Source organism: Hemitrygon akajei, chromosome 22 (assembly GCF_048418815.1).
Source record: "Hemitrygon akajei chromosome 22, sHemAka1.3, whole genome shotgun sequence".
NCBI lineage: Eukaryota > Metazoa > Chordata > Chondrichthyes > Myliobatiformes > Dasyatidae > Hemitrygon > Hemitrygon akajei.
In genome coordinates this window covers 60,891,589-60,913,706 of record NC_133145.1, presented here as the reverse complement: position 1 = coordinate 60,913,706, position 22,118 = coordinate 60,891,589, and the positions used below count along the sequence as shown (strand labels likewise).

The window sequence follows — 22,118 nt, the reverse complement described above, 5'->3', positions numbered from 1 at the left end:
AGTCAACTAAACTGAATCTAAATCTACTAATTATGAAAAAGAAAGAAAGGATTCTGAAACAATGAAGGTAATTATGTTGCCAGTCCAGACTTCAGTTTTCCTTTCTTTTGTTCCCAACTTTTCTAACATAAATAATACAACACGTTGTTAGTAAGTCCATGAGATCTGCAAATCACTAACTTGCCTGGAACTGACAGCTCTAAGTTCAGCTTCAGAAACTTGTTTTTTTCCTCTCTCCTAAGGAATGGCCACTTGTGGCAAAAGCATTTAATGGGCCCTCCTCTTCAATAAAACTAAGTGCCTTTCCCAAGGAAAACATTGGGTGTACTTCACTGCATCTCCAAATTTGGCTTTTGATAATGTTGATATCATACATGATATTTATTGATCATAAAGCTGACCTTAGATGTCAATCAGTTGGTTCAATACGTCCTACAACACTGGAGCAATTCCTTTGATGTCAAGAAAACCAAAGTTTTCAGTATAAAAGTAAAAAAAGGTGAATGGCTATCACAAAGAATTTCAAGACAAAACGAAGGACTATATGAAGATGCTTAATAATTGTCTCTCTCAATCCTCTCTGAGGAGTCCGCCGCTGCTTTCATTAAAACGAAAGAAGCCTTGGCAAATGCCGCGATGCTAGTGCACCCCAGAATGGACGTCCCTACCACCCTCACAGTGCACGCATCTAACACGGCAGTCGGTGGGGTGCTGGAACAACTCATCGAGGGTTGCTGGCAACCCCTGGCGTTTTTCAGCAAACACCTGCGACCACCCGAGCTCAAATACAGTGCTTTCAACTGGGAACTGTTGGCGCTATACCTGGCAATCTGGCATTTCAGGTACTACTTAGAAGGCAGGCCATTTGCCGCGTTCATGGACCACAAACCGTTGACCTCGCCTTCACAAAGGTGTCCGATCCCTGGTCGGCTCGCCAGCAGCGACATCTGTCCTACATCTCGGAGTACACGATGGACATCCAGCATGTCTCGGGAAAGGACAATGTCGTGGCGGACGCACTCTCCAGACCAGCTGTCCAGGCCCTGTCCCTGGGGGTGGACTATGCAGCACTGGCGGAGGCGCAGCAGGCAGACGACGAGATGCTCAGCTACAGGACCGCAGTCTCGGGTTTGCAGCTGCAGGATTTTCTCGTAGGCCCAGGTGATAGGACCCTCCTGTGCGACGTGGCTACCGGCCAACCTCGCCTCATCGTCCCGGCAGCCTGGAGGCGGCGGGTTTTCAACTCCATACACGGTTTGGCGCACCCATCTATCAGGACAACCGTCCGGCTGGTCTCCAGCAAGTTCATGTGGCTCGGACTTCGCAAGCAGGTCAGTGAATGGGCCAGAACGTGCACGCAGTGCCAAACAGCCAAGGTACAGCGGCACACTAAAGCCCCGCCACAGCAGTTCGAACCCACCCACCGGAGGTTCGACCACATTCACGTGGATATCGTGGGCCCCCTACTAGTGTCCCGAGGAGCGCGGTACCTCCTAACGGTGGTAGACCGGTTCACAAGGTGGCCAGAGGCGGTCCCGCTCACCGACACATCTGCCGATTCCTGCGCCCGAGCACTGATCGCAACCTGGGTAGCACGCTTCGGGGTACTGGCCCACATTACCTCCGACAGAGGCGCCCAGTTCACCTCCAGCCTGTGGTCAGCTGTGGCCAGCCTGTTGGGAACGCAGCTGCACCACACAACTGCCTACCACCCACAGTTGAACGGACTGGTGGAACGCTTCCACCGTCACTTGAAGTCGGCTCTCATGGCCCGCCTGAGAGGACCTAACTGGGTGGACGAGCTTCCCTGGGTCCTGCTTGGAATTCGTACAGCGCCCAAAGAGGATCTGCACGCCTTGTCGGCCGAGTTGGTGTACGGCGCACCCCTGGTCGTCCCAGGAGAGTTCATACCAGCCCCAAAGGGGCAAGAGGAAGAACCCGCAGCAGTCCTGGACAGGCTACGCGAAAGGCTCGGCAACCTGGCCCCCGTACCAACTTCACAGCTTGGGCAGAACCCGACCTGCATACCCAAAGAACTGCAAAACTGTAAGTTTGTGTTTGTACGAAGGGGCGGGCACCGGGCGCCACTACAGCGGCCCTACGAGGGGCCATTCAGGGTGATCAACAACAACGGGTCCATGTACGTTCTGGACATTGGGGGGAAAGAGGAGGTTTTCACGGTGGACCGACTCAAACCAGCCCATGTGGACTTGGCGCAGCCGGTCGAGGTTCAGGCACCATGGCGCAGAGGCAGACCTCCCAAACAGAGTCCGACCCAGACTGAGGACATTGGGGGGTGTATCACCGGTTCTGGGGGGGGGGTTATGTGGCGACCCACTTTCTGCGCAGGCGAACCGGGTCACAAATAGCCAGCGCGCGGGGAGAGACTTTGGTAATGCACCTCTGACTTCATTTCCACCCAGAGAGGGCGGGCGCCAGGGATTGAAATACCAGCACCGCGAAGTTTGAATAAACTAGTCTCGAAACGACTTACCGACTGCGTGTCGTTATTTCAGCGCTGTGTGTAGCACATCGCTACAGTCTCTCTCAATCCTCTCTGAAGATGTGAGCTAACCAGAGGTAAACAGCACTTCAATGTTCCAATTTTAGTTGCTCCCTGATCATTTGCCCAAATGACAAGTCATCACTTGTGATTCTAACAGCTAATGTCAATTACTGGTTTTGTATATACTGCAACAATGTTTTAGAACAGAAGTAGGGCATGAACTGCTTGAAAATGTTTGGCAATTTGGTTAGATCACACACACACACACACAATTTGTTTCTTTGCAATGTTTGTTTTGGTTCTACTATAGAAATCTTTCAATCTTAGTTTTGACATTTTCAACCCTGCCATCACCCCCCCCCCCCCCCCCCCCCCCACCACCACCACAACCCCTCTCCAGTTTCAGGAGCTATTTTTTAAGAGAGTTGGGTGGGGAAGGAACGCCAGTTTTGAACACCATTTGTATGAAGAAGAGTTTCATAAGTCAGCAAGGAGATAAGAAAATCAACTACCTCATAATCACAGAACAGCACAGAACCAGCTTTTTGCCTATGCTGAACACTAATCTCTTATACCTGCACTAGGTCCACGTCCTAACTCTAACTTTAAGGTCAGGGCCAAAGGAGGTGGTTTTGTTCTGCCTTCTTTATCACTCTACTACTGCAGAGAACACTCAGTAAATTTTCCTCTAGGAACTGAGGTCCAATACTTAGAAGCAGAAATACTAGCTAATATTTTTATTCCTCAACTCAAGACCATTCAGTTTATTTGGAGAATTCAGGTAATGGTATAATTAAAAATTTAAACTAACCAACAATATGTATTGAAAGGAAGGTGGGATATGGAGTCACAATTTTCCTTTAACTTTTTGGAACTCTTACCTTCTGGGCCAGTAAACAGAATAATTCATGGCCACTGAAAAGGGCAGATTATCTGAGCAAATAAATTCAATACCACATTGGAAACCTTCATCTGAACACGTCAAAGGTCAACAGCAGCCAAGATAACACTAAATACAAAATCATTAAGAAATCATTAAAGCTGCTCTTTACACTCATTCTCAGCATTCACTAGAGTTTTAAAATGAATAGACATATTTCAGAATCACATATTTCAAAAGGAATGGCAGTAACATACCTGACTAATCCAGAGACCTAAACAAATGGCTCTGAGACACACACTTAAATCCCATCAAAGCAATGGTGAATGAGAATTCAGGTCATTAGATAACTTGGGAATTACAGAAAATAAAGGCCCTGTGTTGGTGGCCATGAAATTACCTGAATGTCATAAAAACTCATGTGGCTCACTAACATTCAGATCCAGATTACCTTGCATGTGATCTAGACCTGCAGTTACCTTACTAATGCATATTTCCCCACCTAAATATACACAGGACAGCATAGGCTCTTCAGCCCACAAAGCCTGTTTCGATGCCATGATACTTAACCTATCTGTCTGCACCTGGTTTATATCCCTCTATCCCCTGCCAGTTCGCATGCCTGTTTAAATGTCTCTGGGTTACTGCTATTATATCAGATTAAAGCAGGCACCTATCACACTCCGCAAAAAAATTTGCTTTATAAATCTCCTTCAACTCTCACTCTCTCATCGTAAAACTATGCCCCCTATACTTCACAATTCTATTCTAGGGATTTGTCTGTCTGCCATGTCTATGCTTCTCTTCTATAGAACTCTTACATCAGGTCACCACCAACAGCCCCGCACCTTCCCTCCCCTCCCCCCCCCACCAGCCTCCAATGCTCCAGAGAAAACAATTCAAGTTCTTCAACTCTCCTTAATCCAAGCAACAACCCAGTGATCATCTTCTGCACCCTCACCAAAGCTGCCACATTCTTCCCTGTAATATAGTAGCAGAACTGAATGCAATGCCCCAAATATGGCCCAAACAAAGTTTTATACAGCTGCATTACATGAATATAAGGGATACAGGAGTGCACGTAAGAAGTAAATTACAAGGGAAGAACACAGCCAAGAGGTATCCCTGGCTGATCAGATATACAGGAACCCTAAAGGATTTCATAAATATATTAAGAATAACAGAGTAGGTGAGGAAGGAGTGGGTCCTGTATGTTCCAGTGCGGCAATCTATGTGTGGAGTTGGATGGTTGCAATGTAATTTCCTTATTTTTTTATACACAGCCCAGTCAGTTTGGCTAAGTTGTCCTCTAAAGTAGCTGGAGGCTGATATCTACATTGGCAGAACTGAACCAGATTCTAGAACAGGAGCTTAACATTGTTGCATGCATAGAATGATAGCTCTCAGCCAACATTCTACACTCCTTTATCATAATCCTTGACCATGTCACTTTCCACCGGCAGCAAAGACATAGTGCTAGTGACAACACAGAGGCATGCAGTGGGATGATCAACATTGAAGCCAAAATGGTCAATCAAGCAAGACTACCATTTAAAATGCTCCCTCCACTGATGACTTGGTACTTCTCAATCTTGGAATATATTGCCAGAGTAACAAGGCCAAATCCAATTAAGACAAATCATGTTTTCCCACAACATCTTACAATACACCTGGCTTTTATGTATTCCAAGATCTCCTCGACCATCCCCTTCATTATGTTGATCTGATCCAAAATAGGAAATAATTATTCATCCAAAAACAGCATGAAAGAATTTGGTGTGCTTGAAAGCTGATTTATCCCAAGAGCCTGACGACCTATATTCCAGAATTTTGAAACAGGCAGCTTTAGAGATAATTATTATCATTAAAAAGTTAAGTGAATTCTGGAACTGCTCTTGTGTATTGAAAGATAGCAATTAAAGAAAAGAGGGAGAGTGCAAATAGGGAATTAGTCACCAGAAGAGTTTTGTTAAATTGTGACAGATTGTATAGCATTCAGAAGGGGTCAGAGAGCTCACTGACAACCAAAACACAGAAGTAGATTGTAATGAGGAGGGCAAATGGTATGATAATCTTAAAGGTTACAGGAATGAGGAAATCTACATTATACCAAACCTTGGTGAAACTACCTCATATTCCTTGGAGTTTTGATTTCCTTGACATTGAGGGAGTGTGAGAGTACATTTACTTGACTGGTTAGACATAACCACCATCTGGCAAGATGGTCATATGATTGGTCACAGCAGCTTCTACAGGGTCAACAAAAGGTGCTGCCGTTCTGCTTAAGCATACTTCTAATGATCAAGAGATCCTGTTGCACATTAAGAATTTGAAGTACTGCAAGTTGCTCGCTGGCAGAAATAATGGAGCTGCGCAACGTGTTGCTGTCTGAGTCACTTACAGTCAAATAGTAAGTGGCTGTCTTGGTCACTTTTCTTGTGATCACAAAACCCCTTTGGACATTGTTAATTTGGTACACCTCAAGTTCAAATCACCAATTTATTCAGTGGTTAGTCTTTAGAACTTTATATTCTGAACAGCCACTTAGGCTCAGTCATCTTCATTCAGATGATAACTCAAAAGACTGATAGATTTTGCACACCAGGTTACAAGGAGGGAGACAAAGCTCGAAAGAAGTGAGTGGGGAGGGGGACGTCGGCACATTTTGCACATCACTTGGATTGCATGTAATTAGGCACTTGGCAAGAGCCAATAAAAACAAGTTCAGTTTTTCTCCAGTTTTATTTCAATGGCTTCCTTCACCTGGCAGTCACAAAACTACTGTGCCATACCAATGGCTTTTGGAACCGCCTGGTGAAGGAAGCCATTGAAATAAAACTAGATAAAACGAATTTTAACAAAGACAAAGGTCTCACTCTAAGTGAGAACTGGAATTCGATTGCAAACAGAAGAAACCTGATTGAATGAGGACTAACCAATCTGGAGGACAGACGACAGGGATATACATGCCACTGAACTAGACATCTCTAACCCTGATGGAGATGGCAGAGTTTATCATCGAAACATCTGTTAAAATCAACATCTGTACCCAGCTGGAAATCTGAGATTTTATTCACTTACATACAAAGTTAGGAATCAAAAGGCTGAGCATGATGTGATTAATATTCTGAGTTGAGTATATTTCAATGCAAGGAGTATTGTAAGAAAGGCGGATGAGGTTAGGGCATGAGTCAGCACACAGAATCATGACTGTATCCATTAGTGAGACTTGAGGGGCAAGACTGGCAGCTCAATATTCTGGAATTCCATTGCTTTAGACGTGATAGAGCAGGAGGGATAAAGGGGGAGGCTGGCATTACTAGTCAGGGAAAATGTCACTGCAGTGCTCAGACAGGACAGACTGCAGAGCTCATCTAGTGAGGTTTAACAGGTAGAATTGAGGAATACACTAATAGGATTATACACAACCCAGCAAGATTTAGAGGAGCAAATTTGTAGACTGATCGCAAACTGTTGCAAGATACATTAGGTTGTGATAGTAGGTGATTTTAACTTTTCACAGGGATCAGTACTGAGTTCACTGTTGTTTCTCATCAATATCAACAATATGGATGATAATGTGGTAAACTAGATCAGCAAATTTGCAGATGACACCAAGGGGGTGTAGTGGACAGCGAGAAAAACTATCAAAACTTGCAGCAAGATCTGGACCAGCTGGTAAAATGGGCTGAAAAATGGCAGATGGAATTTAATACAGGTGTGAGGTTTTGCACTTTGGAGGACCAGTGTAGGACCATTATGAGCGGTAGGGCACTGAGGAGCATGGTAGAACAAACGGATCTGGGAATACAGATCTATAATTCCTTGAAAGTGGCATCACAAGTAGATACCCAGAGTTGTAAAGAAAGCTTTTGGCACAATGACCTTCAAAAATCAAAGTACTGAGCATGGGAGCTGATATGTAACGTTGAAATTGTATAAGTTGTTAGTGAGGCCTAACTTGGAGTATTGTGTTTAGATTTGGTCACCTACCTACAGGAAAGATGTAAATAAGATTGAAAGAATGCAAAGAAAATTTACAAGGATGTTGCCTGGACTAGAGGACCTGAATTATAGGGAAAGATTGAATAGGTTAGGATTTAATTCCTTGGAATGAAGATTAAGAGAAGATTTGGTAGAGATACACAATATTATGAGGGGTATAGATAGGGTAAATGCAAGCAGGCTCTTTCTATTGAGGTTAGGTGAGACTTGAACTAGAAATCATGGGTTATGGTTGAAAGGTAAAATGTTTAAGGGGAATATGAAGGGGAACTTCTTCATTCAGAGGGCAATCAGTGTGGACAATGAGCTGCTAGTGCAAGTGGTGAATAGAGGGTTGATTTCAAAATTCCCATATGGAGAGCTATGGTCCGGTTGCAGGTCGATTAGATTAGGTAGATTAATAGTTTGGATGGACCAGATAGGCTGAAGGGCCTGTTTCTGTGCTGTAATGTTCTATGACTCCACAAGTCTATTTCTGGTGGTGAAGGGAACCAAGGGATTTGGTGACAGTGCTGGGAAATGGATCAGCCACAACCTTGACAAATAGTGGAAGAGGCTTAGAAGCCCCAGGTGGTTCTCCTATTTCTTATATTCTTGTGTTATTAATACATTTCATAATTTTACCTAATGAAGCCACTCTGTGTTCTCTCCACATACCCCATTACCACCCAACTTGGTATCGTAGCAAATCTGTATATGTTCCAGTGGTCTCCTCATCTACATTACCAATAAAACTACCTTCAATTATACAAGAGTACGAAGAGTTAACAAAAGAGCAATCAGAAGTCTATTATAACTGCTGGCTCTCAGAAAGGAGTTAAAGGTAGGAGTCACAAATTATTTAAAATGAAGAAAAAAAATCTGTGAAAACAGCTAAACCGCACTTATCTCATAATGGCTAATCAGGGAGTAAAATTGCACAGTGAAAATTGGACATTCAAGTTGGTTTGTACAATATTCTTCTATGTGTTTGTATCCTGTTCCTTTGACTACTATCTTTAATAACTCTGTTAGAATACCAGGCGGACATGTTTAATGTGTCTTGTGCAATAAATATATCAGAGAAGCTCTGGGATGATCTTTTACAGGGCATGGCAACATAGAGGTACAGTGAACAGTTTGTCCATTGAGAGAATTTCATACGGAAGCAGAAATAAATGACAGCTTTCCTTTAATTCTATTCTATTCACACACACATTGACAATTTAGATACTCTTTCATGAGGGGAAGTCAGAACAGACAAACAATCTAATTTTCAGTGACTACATGCTCTTTCATCTTAAAGCATTTGTTGAACTCTGCAGTGTTTAATTATTAAATCCTGAGCATCACAGTGAAATCTGTCTGCTTTTGATGGCTCTAGAAATCAGGCCTGCTGACAGGAAATGTTTAATCCATTGCTTATTTTAAGTAAGATATGACAAGTGCTGCATGCTAATTTTTCATCCAGGACTCTGCTCTTCAAGTGATGCCACAAAGTTTCCATTTGCCAGTCTCTGGTCTAATCAACTTCCACTTTTCAAAGTGTCCAGAAAAAAAGAAATCAAAAGTCATGGTTTGATCATTCAAATCAACAAAATAATTTAAACTACATATAAATTATACAGGTATACTGCTCCATGGCAGATCTAACAGTAGTGATCATACAGTATGTCTTAATTGATTTATGAATGAGCAAAAATTGTTTAACAAAGCAAGTGACTGCAATGATTTTACCATAAAGTCATCATGTCAGATGAGGAGAGATTTCATTTAAACTTACTGCACTTTGATGAGCTACTCAAATGTTGTGTGTCAGGGACACTAGACTTCAGTTGTGCAGAGGTGAACAGCTGAAATCTCACTTTCAGCAACACATCAGAAGGGCAGACGATTACTGTTTAATCACACATTCCATGAAACTAATGAATAAATACAAAGCTTGAAACACTTAGCAAATTATGTATTGGTATAATTCCAGCTCTTCCATTTCTCTACCTACACCCCCAATTTAGTATGTGAATGATATAACAGAGCTTTGTTTCAACCAAGCATTTCATTCAAGCACTCCCCCCCCCAATGATCAGTATTTAATATTGGCAACAATCTCACAAATAAAGGGTATTTTCAAATACCCCAGCAAATATTGAGACCCCCCAACTTTCCTATATTCATTTATATGCAAACATCTTCCTCCTAAGTACAGATTGTGGTCCCAGGCTTTCTGTTCTTTGGGCCTATTTCTAATTTTTTTTTTCACATATTGACATGAAAGGCTTTTCCCAATGCTCTTTGCTACATATATAAGTTAGTGCATCAAACTTAATCAGTGATCAAGAGAAATATGGCTGCATCCTCCTCTTATTTGTTTGGGTGGAACATTTAACTCAAATAGTTCATGAATATTTCTTATAAATTGTTATATATTGAAAGACTCTAAGTGTGAGGATGTGTATTGTCAGCATGGATTTCTGAAATAAGACGGTATCTGACCTGAATGGATTTTTTGAGGAGGTAATAGAGGTTTGATAGGATAGCATATTTTAAGTTCAAGTTCAATTTTAATTATCATTCAACCACACACAGGAATACAGCCAAATGAAACAGTGTTCCTTTGGGGCCAAGATGAAAAACACAGTACCAAGAGTCACACACAGCACACTTAACACATATAATTCTGATAGCAGAAAACCATAGCTGCAAAACTATATTAAAAAAATAAGATAGCCCATATCCCTGAGTTAATGGCCTAAGATTGATGGTGCATGGATGTTGTTCTGAAGCCAAGTTCCTGCAAGAACAAGTCCACAGCAGTTCCTCATCTTAACCAAGCACAGCTGCAGATGAATGCAATCCAACTTGTCTCCCACCACTGGAGGGCAGCATTGATTGGAGGGGCTTCCCCCTCCCCCCCCCCCCCCAACCCAGTATGGAATCCAGTGGCACACAGCCAGTTCTGGTGTCTCCTTCTCTGGCAGCCACAACAGGTGACCCCGAGGCATGAAGGCTTTATCCACACAACAACTGAGGCAATGCAGCTCCACGCCGTTGGTCTCATTAATAAACTAATGAACTGGACTCACAGTATTCTACATTACCAATGTCTAGAGGGTCTTGCGATCACCAATAAAAACGTCCAAGCCAATCATTTTGACCATTTATTGGGCCATGCACCACCTCTGACACCTTCTTCCCTGGGTGGCTGAAGCAGGCTGTGGTCACGGGAAGAACATACAAACTTCCTTACAGGCAGCGTCGGGGCTTGAACCCAGATGACCTGTACTGTAAAGCGTTGTGCTAACCACTACAGTACTGTGCCGTAGTTGATGTTCTCTACACTACAGTGCAAGTGTCAAATCTCAATGAAATTTATGGTATTCAGCAAAACTTGAAAACTTCATGAAACAGCAAACTGTGACAATTTAATCCTGGCAAGGGTTTTACACAGCACTACAATTCAAGGAGTATTAATATTTTGATCAAGATAATAAAAGCCTGGACACTTACAGTGGCCTTTGACTGAGCAGCGTATTCTGTCTCCATTTTATTGAGACGTGCATTGGTATCATTAAGAAGTTCCTGAATATTCTCCGTGTGTTTCTTCTGCAGCTGAAACTTCTCTTGCTCCAGTTCAGCCACAACATTGTGTAACTACATTTAAATAAGAAAGACATTTATTTATAACATTCAGTAAGTTCTGAAAGCAGACAAGGATATTTGACAGAGTAAGCTGATGACAGACGTGACCACACAGACAGATCTCAACATGTCAGTGACCTTCCAACAACATGATGAAGCATTTAAGTTACCAAGAGATGAATTTTACAAGTCTGGTGAAACTTGCTAGATACCAAGTTCAGCTGCACCCTCTGAATACTTTTTCTAAGTTAACAATAATTACACTTACGTACCAATATTTCCATCAGCACTCTTTATGGAAATGCAGAAAAAAATTATAACTAAGCATCAGTGTTCCAAAACTGAAGGAAAGCATACATGTGTGCATGCATGTTTTGAATGCTTTGTTGCTGGGTATTATAGAAAGAATCAGGAGAAATCAGGGAATGTAAAGAAACACATCTCTTTTATTTGTAATACATACAAAATTAGCCTGCATATTCACTTACAAATGGGGGCCCCTTCAAAACAATATTGAGCAGTTTATTCTCTGGGAATCAGAACAACACACTATGATTACAATACAACCTAATCCCTATTCCACAATAGACACGGAAGTTGTCAATATTTAAGGAACAGGAGTAACCAAGGAAATATAATCTGACAAACATTAAATGAAGAAATAAAATTTTAACAGGAGTGGTAGATAGAAAGTGTAAAATAGAAACAGCATTGGATTTCTTTTGTACCTTAGCACAACTATGGGATGCTTCGAAATCTAATGGCTCACCATGTTGCTCCAAAAGAAAAGCACTAGCCAATTTATATACTCAAAGTCAATATTAAGATGTATTCAATTCTATTTTTAACTATAAGTATAAAGTATAGAAGTTGTGATTTTGGTGGTGACACCTTCGTTGTTTAATGCAATCTGCTCTAAACCAGCATTCCTACTGTTTACACTCCTGTGACACTGACTCACTGTACACAGGTGGCAAATCAAATTTCTTCTTCTAATGAAAACAAAATCTAAGGAACAGAAGCCTTTCCATCAATACCATCTTTGATACCTGTGACCTCTGTAAAGCCTTATCTCTATCTTGTGGTACAGCTTTGACTTCCATCCTTCAGGTTTAAGGAGCCCAGAACTGCAGCATACAAATCACCATTGCCAGGTACAACTCCAGTAATCTGGCACGCCCAGGAGTTTAGTGATATCAGATTAACCAATTTTCTGGACTATTGGATGTTATTCCCTCCCTCTATTAATATTCCAATAAACTTTTATTTCACATATTTTATGTCACAAAGAATTCTAATAAGTTTTTTTCAGAAAACTCAATGAATTTCACTTTATATACTTCTGAAACATACCTACACACACACTACAGATCCCAGCTCTGGTTACAAAGTTGCCCTCAGTTCTGACCACCCCCCCCCCCCACCCCAAGTACCAGTGCTAGCCATGTTCTTGGCTGACTGTTCAGGCTCTCAACTCACACTCCAGACTTAATGAGTGCTCTGGATGCCAAACAATCAAAAACTCCAAGCAATTGGATAAGGGATGATCAAAGCTTTATGTTACATTTCCCAGGACCAATCAGAAGAACAAAGCTAACTGCTAGTTTTTTTATATATGTAAACCTCTCTTCTGGCCACCCTACACAAAGAGGAGCTCAAAACAATTTATAAAGATTAGCTTCTTTGTCACATATAAATCGAAAAATACAGTGAAACGCATTGCTTGCATCATCGACCAACACAGTCCAAGGATGTGGTGGGGCAGACAGCAAGTGTCAACATGCTTCTGGCCAACATAACATGCTCACAATTTACTAACCCTAACCTGTATGTCTTTGGAATATGGGAGGAAACTAGAACACCTGGAGGAAGCCTATGCAGTCAGAGGAAAAACATATAAACTCCCTACAGACAGCAGAGGAAATTGAACCCCAATCTCTGATCGCTGACACTATAATAGAATTATGCTAACTGCTAAGCTACCATGCCACATACTAGTCTTAAATCCACATTTTTCAAAGCTCTCTTATATCTTTCTCCCTGTTAGTCACACTTCAGATGTCATTCCCACTGAAACGCTGATCACCAACTTCCCCACCCACACATTCCCTTAATCCACAAACTGATTTTGTCAGTAGTTATCTCTTCTCAGGTGATGCTCTCTATCACCCTCAAAAGTCTCCTCTCATCCACCCACTTTCTCAGTTCTAAGAGAGCTGCAAACCTGAAATCAACCATTTTTATTCCCATAGATACTCCCTGAACTTCTGAGTTATTTCCTACATTTTCAGTTTTTATCTTACATTTCTAGCATCAGAATTTTCAGCAGATTTCCACTCTTAACTTCTTGGTTCTTGCAAACAGCCACAATATTTTCACTTCTCCATCTCTAAAGCCTTTAAAATTGTCATCTCCTTCCTTTTCAGTCATAGCCATCTGCTGCAAAGTCTTTCTTTTATACCTATTATCAATGCCTTGAAATCTGTCAAAGACTTCTTGACATTGTGGAATTATCCTCAGATATAAATGGTGAAAGGGAGGAAATTACATCTGAAGTGAGAAGTACAGCTCAAAGACTGTAGTCTTGTTGCACAAGGGAACAATTTACTGATACAGCTGGCACATAAATATCAAAGAACAAACATTCGAAATCAGAGTTAACACCCCTTCATTACCTATGCAGTGCCAACTTCTTCCCCGATATCCAGGCTTCAATGCAACACAACTTTTCCCAATAAACACACTTGTCTCAATTAACTTCTTCCCAGGCAGCTTCAAGTTGAACCAGACTATACTGCCCTTTCAGCCTTTTGTAATGTTCTCCCATTTAGCATTAGTTTGCTCAAAACCCTGTGGACCATAAACCAACTGCCACCTAGTCATCAACTGAGGACTTGCAATTCTTCAACACCTCCAACTTTCATCACTGAATAACTCAAAAAACCCAGCGGGATAAAGCAGTTAGTTTATTTTAGATATGATTAGAGAAAGTACAGTTAAAATTCCCTTTATGTTTATAGAATAACAAACAACTTACCAGATATCCTAAAGACCTTAAAACAAAAGTCAAAGTACATTTATTATAAAATTATGTATATATCACCATATACTACTTTGAGATTCATTTCCTTGCAGGCATTTACATGAAAATAAAGAAATACAATATAATTTATGAAAAACTAGGCATAAACAAAGACTGAACAATAACAATGCAAAAAAGAAAATAAATTTTGAAACAAAAAGTAGGTAATGAGAACATGAATTGCAAACTCCTTGAAAGAGAGTGCAAAGGTTGTGGAATCAGTTCAGAGTTTTGGTAATTAAAGTTATTCATGCTGATTCTGGAGCCTGATGGCTGTAGAGTATCAGGTAATGTGGTAGAAAATTACCATAAGCTTTACTTGCTACGTGGTTTCTCTCTAACTCCCATCTATCTATTATCCACACCCAGGACCCATTTCCCACAATTATCTCAGATCCAGGAAATTTATCTGTAGTTAAAATATTTAAAAAACATATAATTTTGTTCATGCATTTAGAACAGTGCACGCAAAACTCAAATATTCCATGCCTCTTACCTTTCGCTCCCAATCATTTTTCAAAGTATCTGCACTCTGCCCTGCCATCTTCTTTAACTCAGCAATCTGGTTCTCTTTACTTTCCCGTATAACCCGTGATTCACGAACCAAGGTCTGAACTGCCAAAATATATATGAATAAATAATTGAGCAACAGGAATCAGAATAGAATAACATTAAAAGATAAGGATAAATTAACATAAAACATTGACTATCATGGTTATAGCTCTTTGGTAGTAGTGCATGTGCAGGTTTTCAGTTGTACTCATTTTACACTACTGTCTGGAGAAACCTTACTCAAAACTCAGAGCAACCAGCTAACTATTGTTTCTTATGTCAGGTCTAGTCATATTACAAGTTATAATTGAGTCCCAAAAAAGGGAAAAGATTTATGAAAATTGGATGAGTAATGAAAGTCCATAAGACTGAGGAGCAGAACTGGGCCAATTGGCCCATTGAGTTTGCTCTGTCATTCCATTATGGCTGATTTATTTTCCCTTTCAACCCCATTCTCCTGCCTTCTACATGTAACCTTTGATACATTTACTAATCAAGAATCTATCAACCTCCATTTTAAATATACCAAACACTTGGCCTCCACAACCGTCTGTGCAATGAATTCTACAGATTCACTCCCCGTTGTTCTAAAGGGATGTTGCTATAATTATATATATGGCAAGCAGAAATCAAATTTTATATACCTGATATGTTTATCACCTCTACAAATAATATAAAGTTATATCAATTTAATATACAGTATTGATTTGGTTAAAATTACCACTTCATAAATATTAAATATGCAATCTAATAACAGGTTACTAACGTCACAATCAAAAAATTTCCTAGGTATTGGAGAGGGCAAGCAGATACTTTCCTGCTGATTGTCGTGAATCCAACAGCTTGGCCAGTTGCCAATCTATTCAATTTCTTGAAATAATTTAGTTGTAATTGATCTAAGATTCAGCTAAGCTGCAGTAAACGAGTGGAAGTAAATGATATCAGGTTTAGAATACACAATCTCCTCATTGTCATCTGAACCTGCAGTAAAGTGCATCACCTAAGAGAGCACAAAGTTCTTCTGAATTTTTAAGGAAAGAGAAATGTTACTAATTGTGGGATTTATATATTTCTGTATGGCCAGATAACCCCTGTCTGAACTTTTTGATTAGATCATTTAATATTAATTCCCACACTGTTTCAGGTTACCTAAAGCAATTTCATCCCATTCAACCACTGCAATGCGCCTACTACCAAAAGAGATCTGCAGCAAACAAGAGAATATAAGCAGATGCTGGAAATCCGAGCAACACACACTAAATGCTGGAGGAACTCATCAGGCCAGGTAGCATCTATGGAAAAGCAATACAGTTGACGTTTCGGGCTGAAATCCTTTGGCAGGACAAAAATAGTGCTGAGGTTGAGAGCCTCAAATTGCTTAGAATGAACATCATTAATACCCTGTCCTGGTTCCATCACGAAGATGTCAAGACCAAGAAAGCTCACCAACACCTCTACCTCCTTAGGAGGCTAAAGAAATTCAGCATACCTCTGTCGACCCTTACTAAATTTTATCGAAGCATTATAGAACACATCCTATTTGCGTGCACCACGACTTGATATGGCAACTGCTCTGTCTGTGACCGCAAAAAGCTGCAGAGAGTTGTGGACAAAAAAACCTGTAAGTCCTCTGGCTCAGGATAGAGCAGCATTTCAGCTCTTTTAAAATAAATGAACTGTGGAACGTGATGCGACAGACACCAATGGAGTACTTGGTAGGGTTCTGAAAACCCGTGCCAACCGATTGGCTGGAGTGTTCAAAGACATCTTCAATCTTTCATTGCTATAGTCAGAAGTTCTCACATGCGTCAAAAGGGCAACAATTATATCAGCGCTAAGAAGAGCAGGGTGAAGTGCCTTAACAACTATCTATGGTAGTGAAGTGTTTTGAGAGGAAGGTCATGGCTGGAATTAACTCCTGTCTCAAGAAAGACCTGGACCCACTCCAATCACCACAATAGGTCTATGGCAGATGTGATCTCATTGGGTCTTCATGTAGCATTGGATCACCTGGACAATACAAATATCTACGTCAGGATGCTGTTTATTGGCTACAGCTCAGCACTTCACACAATCATTCCTGCAGTTCTGATTGAAAAGCTTCAAAACCTGGGCCTCTGTAGCTCCAGCTGTAACTAGATCCTTGACTTCCTAACTGGATGACCACAATCTGTGTGGATCAGAAATAACATCTGCACCTCACTGACATTCAACACTGGCAAATCTCAGGGATGTGTGTTTAGCCCACTACTCTACTCTCTCTACACCCATGACTGTGTGGCTAGGCATAGCCCAAATGGTATCTATAAATTTGCTGATGATACAATTATTGTTGGCAGGAATTTCAGACGCCAACGTGAGGGCGTACAGGAGCAAGATATATCATCAAGTAGAGTCGTGTCACACTCAATGTTAGCGAGACAAAAGAACTGATTGTGGACTTCAGAAAGGGTAAGATGAGGGAACACCCACGAGTCCTTATAGAGGGACCAGAAGTGGAAAGAGAGAGCAATTTCAAGTTCCAGAGTGTCAATATCTCTGAGGATCTATACTGGACCCAACATATCGATGGATCTATAAAGAACAGCAGCTATATTTCATTAGGAGTTTGAGGAGAATTGGTATGCCACCAAAGACACTTGCAAATTTCCACAGGTGTACCATGGAGATAATTCTAATTGGCTGCATCACCCTAGGGGTGGGGGGTGGCTACTGCACAGGATTGAAATAAGCTGCAAAGTGAGTCAGCTGCATACTAGCCTCTGTAGTATCCAGGGCATCTTCAAGGAGCGATGCCACCAAAAGGCGACGTCAATCATTAAGGACCCACATCACTCAGATCATGCCTTGTTCTCACTGATACCATCAGGAAAGAGGGTATAGAATCATGAAGGCATGCACTTAACAATTCAGGAACAGCTTCTTGCCCTCTGTTATCCAATTTCTGAATGGATATTGAACCCATGAACACTACCTCATTATTATTTTTTTAATTTCCATTTACTTATTTAACAATTATACATATATAGGTATATTTACTGTAATTCATGTTTTTTCTATTATTGTGTATTGCATTGTACTGCTGCTTCAAAGACAACAAATTTCATGACATAAACCAGTGATATTAAACCTGATTCTTACTGACCACTGACGTAGATGAGAAAACCATTATTATTCCTTGACATTTATTTTCACACTGGGACTTGGCTTCCCAAAATGACAGCCAAAAGCATAATGAGGATCACATCTATCCTGCTCATGGACTGTTTGTCTCATGCCCATCAAGGAGGAATCTATGCAGCAGCCAAGCTAGGAGTATTAGACGCAAAAACAGTTACTTACTCCAAGCAGTAAGGCTGGTCAACATACCTCGACACTTCCATCCACTAACCAACCCCACCACCACAACTACTTTAATATTTCCTGTCAGAGACTCCTTATGTACAGACACTCCTGTGCCTTGCAACAAATTATGGACCTACAATCAATTAATATAAGCTATCTTATGTATTTATATTTATTCTATTCTTTTTATAATTGTGTTTTCTTTTGTGCTGCATTGAACCCTGAGTAACAAGTATTTTGTTCTCCTTTTCACTTGTGTAATGAAAATGACATTAAACAACCTTGAATCTTGCTCTTGAAGAAAAAAAAATCATAAGTTGGATTTGGTTTAAATTTGGATTGTTTATGGTTAGAACAGATTCAGGCCAATTTTATTTTCAAATCCAAGTAGATCTCTTCACAACGTTTACCTCTTTTTTCCAGCTTTTTATTTATCTCCTCTGCTTCTTTTTGCTTATTTCTATAAAGTGCCTTTAGCTCCTCAATCTCATTATTTTTCCGGTCAAGTATCTAGAATAAGACAAAAAAAAACTCAGTTTTAAAGGTACTTGCCAGCATCAATATATGGTGAATGGACACAATGAGAAAATCAATTAAATAAAACTTTTGATAAATATGCTTTGAAGAAAAAACACTGATACGTATGGCTTGGGCGCTGGCAGATGATAAATGTGGTTTGGCTTATCTAAAAATATTGCACTTAAGAGTCAATCCAGGCAGAGACTCAAATAACAGTAATATTGCGAATTATCAATTTTATTCAATATCAAGTGCTTTTGCAGTATATTTAAAGAAATATTGCATTATAAAGTGCAGGAAAAAAAACTACCTCAAGTTGTCGATGCATGAGAAAAGTATAATAATTCTGTTGGAAACCCACTGAAAACATGCCAGAAGCTCCCAGCAATTATGTGCTGGATGCGGAGGCTAATGAGGTGGTAGGTGAAGACAAGAGGAACCCTATCCCTTGTAGGATGGCAGGAGGATGGGGTGAGAGTAGACGTGCATGAAATGGATGAGATTCGGTTGAGGGTAACATTGATGGTGAAGGGAAGGAAGTCCCTTTCTTTTAAGAAGGAAACCTCCTTCACTCTGGAATGAAAAGCCTCACCCTGAGAGCAGATGTGGTGAAGTCAGATGAATTGAGAGAAGGGATTTTTACAAGTAACAGGCTCAGAAGTGGTATAGTCCAGGTAGCTGTGGGAGTCCATGGGTTTATAATAGACATCAATAGATAAGCTGTCTCCAGAGATACAGACAAAGAGATTGAGAAAGGGGAGGGAGGTGTCAGAAATAGGCAGGTAAATATGAGGGCAGAGTGGAAGTTGGAGGCAAAGTGGATGAAGTTGACGAGTTCACACAGGTGCAGGAAGCAGTACCAATGCAATTGTCAATGTAGTGCAGTAAAAAATGGGGGACAACCACCAGAGTACACTTAAAACATAGACTGCTCCACATAGCTGACAAAAAGACAGACATAGCTGGGACCAATGCGAGTCCCCATGGTTACACCTTTAGTTTGAAGGGAGTGAGAGGAGCCAAAGGAGAAATTATTAAGAGTAAGGACAAGTTCCGCTAGACAGAGGAGAATTAGAATTAGAATTAATTTAAGACTTATATCCAAACCACAATGTGAGGGAGTAAAAACCTTTACATTATGACTCCATTCCACTGCATAGACATGTGAATTTAAAAGTCTAATGGCTTGTAGAAAGAAGCTGTCCCATAGCCTGTTGGTCCTGGCAGCAGTAGTGTTTGCCGATGGGAGCAGTTGAAAACAGTTTATGATTGGGGTCACTGGTGTTCCCGATGATCTTCCAGGCCTTCTTTCTGCACATGCTGTGATGAATGTCCTCAGTGGAGGGAAGTGGCTGTGGAAGGGAACTGCTTGGGTCTGGTGTCCAAAAAGAAACGGAGAGATTTAACGCCTTCCTGGTGGGGAGCAGGTGTATAGGGACTGAATATCCATAGTAAAAATAAGATTATGCGGTCCAAGGAACTTGAAATCATTGAAAAGTTCAAGAGTGTGTGAGGTGTCATGGATGTAGGTAGGGAGGAACTGAACTGGGGGGGGGGGAACAGACTCAGGGTATGCAGATGTGTCACCTCATCTCTTTGGCTGCACATCACCTCCCTCTTGTGTTTCTCCCAGCTTTTCTTTCTTCCATGGCCTTCTGTCCTCTCCTATTAGATTCTCCCTTCTCCAGCCCTGTATCTCTTTCACCAATCAACTTCCCAGCTCTTTACTTCCCCCCTCCCCCTCCTGGTTTCACCTATTGCCTTGTGTTTCTTTCTCCCCTCCCCCCACATTTAAACATCACATTTATCCAGTCCTCCTGAAGGATCTCGGCCCGAAACGTCAACAATACTCTTTTCCATAGATGCTGTCTGGCCTGCTGAATTCTATAATCCAAATCATCGACATATAACACAAAAAGAATTGGTCCCAACACAGACCTCTGTGGAACACCACTAGTTACAGGCAGCTAACCAGAAAAGGCTCAATTTGTTCCAACTCTTTGCCTCCCACCAATCAGCCACTGCTAGAATCTTTCCTGTATTACCATGGGCTCGTAGCTTGTTAAGCAGCCTCATTGTGTGTCTTATGTGAGGTGCCTTGTCAAAGACCTTCTGAAAATCCAAGTACACAACATCAACCATTCTCCTTAGTCTATCCTGCTTGTTATTTCTTCAATGAATTCCAATAGATTTGTCAGGCAAGATTTTCCCCTGAGGAAACCATGCTGACTATAGCCTATTTTATCATGTGCCTCCAAGTACCCCGAAACCACATCCTTAACAATTGACTCCAGCATCTTCCCAACCACTGAGGTCAGACTAACTGGCCTATAATTTCCTTTCTTCTGCCTCTCTCCCTTCTTGAAGAAGTGGAGTGACATTTGCAATTTTCCAGTCTTCTGGAACCATTCCAGAATCTAATGATTCTTGAAAGATCATTACTAACGCCTCCACAATCTCTTCAGCCACCTTTCAGAACCCTGGGGTGTACACCATCTGATCCACCTTCTACCTTCAGATCTTTCAATTTCCCAAGAACCTTCTCTCTTGTAAATATAACTTCACACACTCCATGACTCTCAACACCTGGAACTTCCAGAACACTACAAGTGTCTTCAACAGTGAAGATTGATGCCAAATACTTTTTCAGTTCATTCACCAATTCCATGTCCCCTATTACTACCTCTCCAGCATCATTCTCCAGTGGTCTGATATTCACTCTTGCCTCTCTTTTACTTATTGTATCTGAAGAAACTTTTGGTATCCTCTTTAATATTATTGGCCAGCTTACTTTCATATTCCTTCTTAATGATGTTTTTAATTGCCTTCCGTTGGTATTTATAAGTTTCCCAATCTTCTAACTTCCCACTGATTTGTGCTCTATTATATGCTTTATCATCATCCAGAAATCTGTTACAGGACGAGACTACTGCAGAGGTAGAGTAAAAGATTCAAGATGCGCTCAAAGCTTCCTTTAAAACATGTAACAGCTCCATTGACTATTGAGACTCATGGCCCCTAGTTAGCTTAAATTAAAGAAAAATCACACTGGAAGAGCGAGTCCATGCAACAGGAGCACATGGAAGCTCTGCATAAGCACTCAAGTCAGAGCAATGAATAGAGAATCTGTTTCGGGAATTTAACAATGAGAATTCAAGCAATGCTTCCTGACCAATGAAATAAATCAAATGTGACAGGAGCCTCTACTTGAGGCAGTATGTAGAGAGAGGATTTTACTCTACTTATTGTTCCAATGAATTTTTGAGCATTTGGTAGATGGTGAGCATTTTTGAGCATTTGGCAATGGTGGAATCTTTTCTGCACTTGATGAGGAGGTTGAATTGATTAAATAAGAAAAACCTATTCGCTCTGGAGTGGTTAAAAACTAGTAGACATAGTTCCAAAGTAATTGTTATAACATGATGGCAGATGAGGAAATTTGTTTTTAGGTGATAGAGTTTGTACCTGGGAGCAGCGTGGACTGATACACACTCAGTTTTCAATACCTACAAATGTAGTTGTACAGTCATAACCTATAGAGTTGTGCCTAATGCTGGAAAATGGAGTCAGATTTTTGTGGCTCCTTTACAATTGGCATAGACATGATAGGT

The 22,118-nt window shown here is 41.0% G+C and overlaps 1 protein-coding gene across 2 annotated transcripts in view; it reads right to left on the bottom strand.

The window, feature by feature from the left end:
- cep112 (centrosomal protein 112) overlaps window positions 1–22,118 on the bottom strand; it is a 531,702-nt gene that overhangs the window by 319,960 nt on the left and 189,624 nt on the right. For both annotated transcript variants that reach the window (XM_073026401.1, XM_073026402.1), the window contains exons 10-12: window positions 18,399–18,498; window positions 14,588–14,706; window positions 10,878–11,021 (exon numbers count right to left, since the gene is read on the bottom strand). In XM_073026401.1, coding sequence (XP_072882502.1) covers window positions 10,878–11,021; window positions 14,588–14,706; window positions 18,399–18,498 — 363 coding nt within the window. The remainder of the gene's footprint in view (window positions 1–10,877; window positions 11,022–14,587; window positions 14,707–18,398; window positions 18,499–22,118) is intronic.